Source organism: Onychomys torridus, unplaced genomic scaffold (assembly GCF_903995425.1).
Source record: "Onychomys torridus unplaced genomic scaffold, mOncTor1.1, whole genome shotgun sequence".
In the NCBI taxonomy this organism is placed as follows: domain Eukaryota; kingdom Metazoa; phylum Chordata; class Mammalia; order Rodentia; family Cricetidae; genus Onychomys; species Onychomys torridus.
In genome coordinates, this window is record NW_023411587.1 from 15,511 (window position 1) to 17,501 (window position 1,991).

At 47.3% G+C, this 1,991-nt stretch overlaps 1 protein-coding gene across 1 annotated transcript; it reads left to right on the forward strand.

Moving 5' to 3' along the window:
* Positions 1 to 234: 234 nt before the first annotated feature.
* LOC118575239 (rhox homeobox family member 2-like) lies at positions 235 to 1,722 on the forward strand (the record flags this gene model as incomplete). Its single annotated transcript, XM_036175877.1, has 3 exons — positions 235 to 316; positions 497 to 953; positions 1,677 to 1,722. Coding segments are annotated over exons 1-3 (585 nt in total), but the record flags the coding sequence as incomplete, so codon positions are not given.
* Positions 1,723 to 1,991: the final 269 nt, after the last annotated feature.

Sequence of the window (1,991 nt, forward strand, 5' to 3'; positions counted from 1 at the left end):
GTACTCCCTGCTCTTTGCAGCCCTAAAGTGCTTCTGGCTAGGCACCTCAGAGGACAAGCCCACATCCACTGAGGTTGTGCAGGCCAGAATGTGTGATTGGACACATTGTTGTTAGGTTGAGTCTCCAGAAGACAAGCCTTCCGGGTCAAGCGTCACAGCTGAACCTCTGGCACCAGACAGTGAAGAAGCTGCTTCCAAAGCTTCAGACCTGGGGTCTGATCAAAGATTCCCGGCATGGAGACTCATCAGGATGGCTGCCACAGTTTCAACAGGATAATGAGTATAGGAACTGTTGAGGACCAGCAACAACAGCATGGTCAGTAAGATGGTTCTGACTGGACTTGGGTGAAGTCTGGGAATCAAATTTGGTGGAAAGTCCAGTGGCCTGGCACTTCCTTGGGGTACCCCACATAGTCTGTGGCCCCACTCCAAGCTTTCCAATGATCCATGGGCCACAATGCTCCGATCTTTATCTTTGTGTTTGTATCTCTTACAGGTGGGAATGCAATGGTCCTGAGGCCTGGAGAGGAAGGAGACAAGAAAGGGGTTGTACAGAGCCAGCTTGCTCATGGTGAGCTTGATCAGGGCGAACTTGCTCTGGGCAAACTTGCCCCAAGCAAGCCTGCTCAAGAAGATCTTGCTCAGTCCAGTCTTCATCAGGAAGCCACAGGAGTGGTGGAGGAGGGAGGAAATGAAGAAGAAGGAGAAATGGAAGGAGGCCATGGTGGCGATGGTACTTCTGGCCCCATAGACAAGGGGAATCACACAGAAGGTGGTCATGGAAGCAGTGTTCAACTGCAGCCTCAGCAAGAGACAGCTATTCCTGAGGGTACCAAGAGTCTCCTTGCTGGGGACAGGCTGCCTTCCCAAAGCCACACCAGATTCACCCAGTCTCAGCTGGAAGACCTAGAGCGTCTTTTCCAAGAGAATTGCTTCCCCAGCTTTCAAGTAAGGTAAGCAGAATTCCCAGCTATGTGCCTGGTTTTTAAATGTGTGTTTTTAAAAAAGATTTATTTACTTATTATATATACAGAAGCGTGTGCCAGATCTCATTAGAGATGGTAGGTGCCTGGTTTTTAACTAGTGCATTCAGGCTGTCCTTTGCTGCCCCATGGACCCCTGATTTCCTCTAGAAACAAAGCTGTGTCTCGACTCTCCAGCAGAAATTGGATTATGGCGTAGGGGGGTGTGCCCTAGTCCAACTGGAAAGATTGTGTTTTGATGCCTGTTTAAGTGAAGCATAAGTGGGAAATTTAGAGATTGCTTGTTCTAAATGAGTCTCTGGAAGTATGAGTGAGAAGCCTGAAGTGTGGCTGGGAAAATGCAGGAGGGATTCCACCTCAGATTAAAATCTGGCTAACACTTTTCATCATGGAGGCCCACTTAATGAAGCTTTACATGTTAAGTACATAGAGGACATACCTGTGTTTGGGGGATAAGTCTTAATTTTGGTCCCTGAAAGAAACCTGTTACTAAAGTAACTCTCAAAGTACATGTGAGGAATAGTGTGTGTCTGTGTGTGTGTGTGTGTGTGTGTGTGTGTGTGTGTGTGTGTGTGTATGTACACGTGTGTGCACACACAAGTGTGGACACAAACATTTTAAAGCAAACAGGACATGCCCTTATACAGTTACTTTCCACTACAAAGCCTAAATATTGGAATCTTTTCACTTCAGGAAGGAACTTGCAAGATGTATGGGAGTGCCGGAAGCTGATGTGCAGGTCAGTATTCTAAAAATAGGAATGTTTGTGAAGGTCTCTACATCTTGTGATGTTGCTGTCTAGAAGAGAAGTATAGCAGAAGAGTGGGATCCTGATGTTGTATCACAAGGACGACAGAACAGTCCACCCCCAGGCTAGGCTCAAGATGACTAAAGGCCTCCATTTTCTCAGGCAGGAAGTGCCAACCTGGACACCTGAAAACATAAGACGTCAAGGTGCTTTGTCTGTCCCTCAGTGGACATAGTATGTTCTCCAGGACCTTCTGCAGG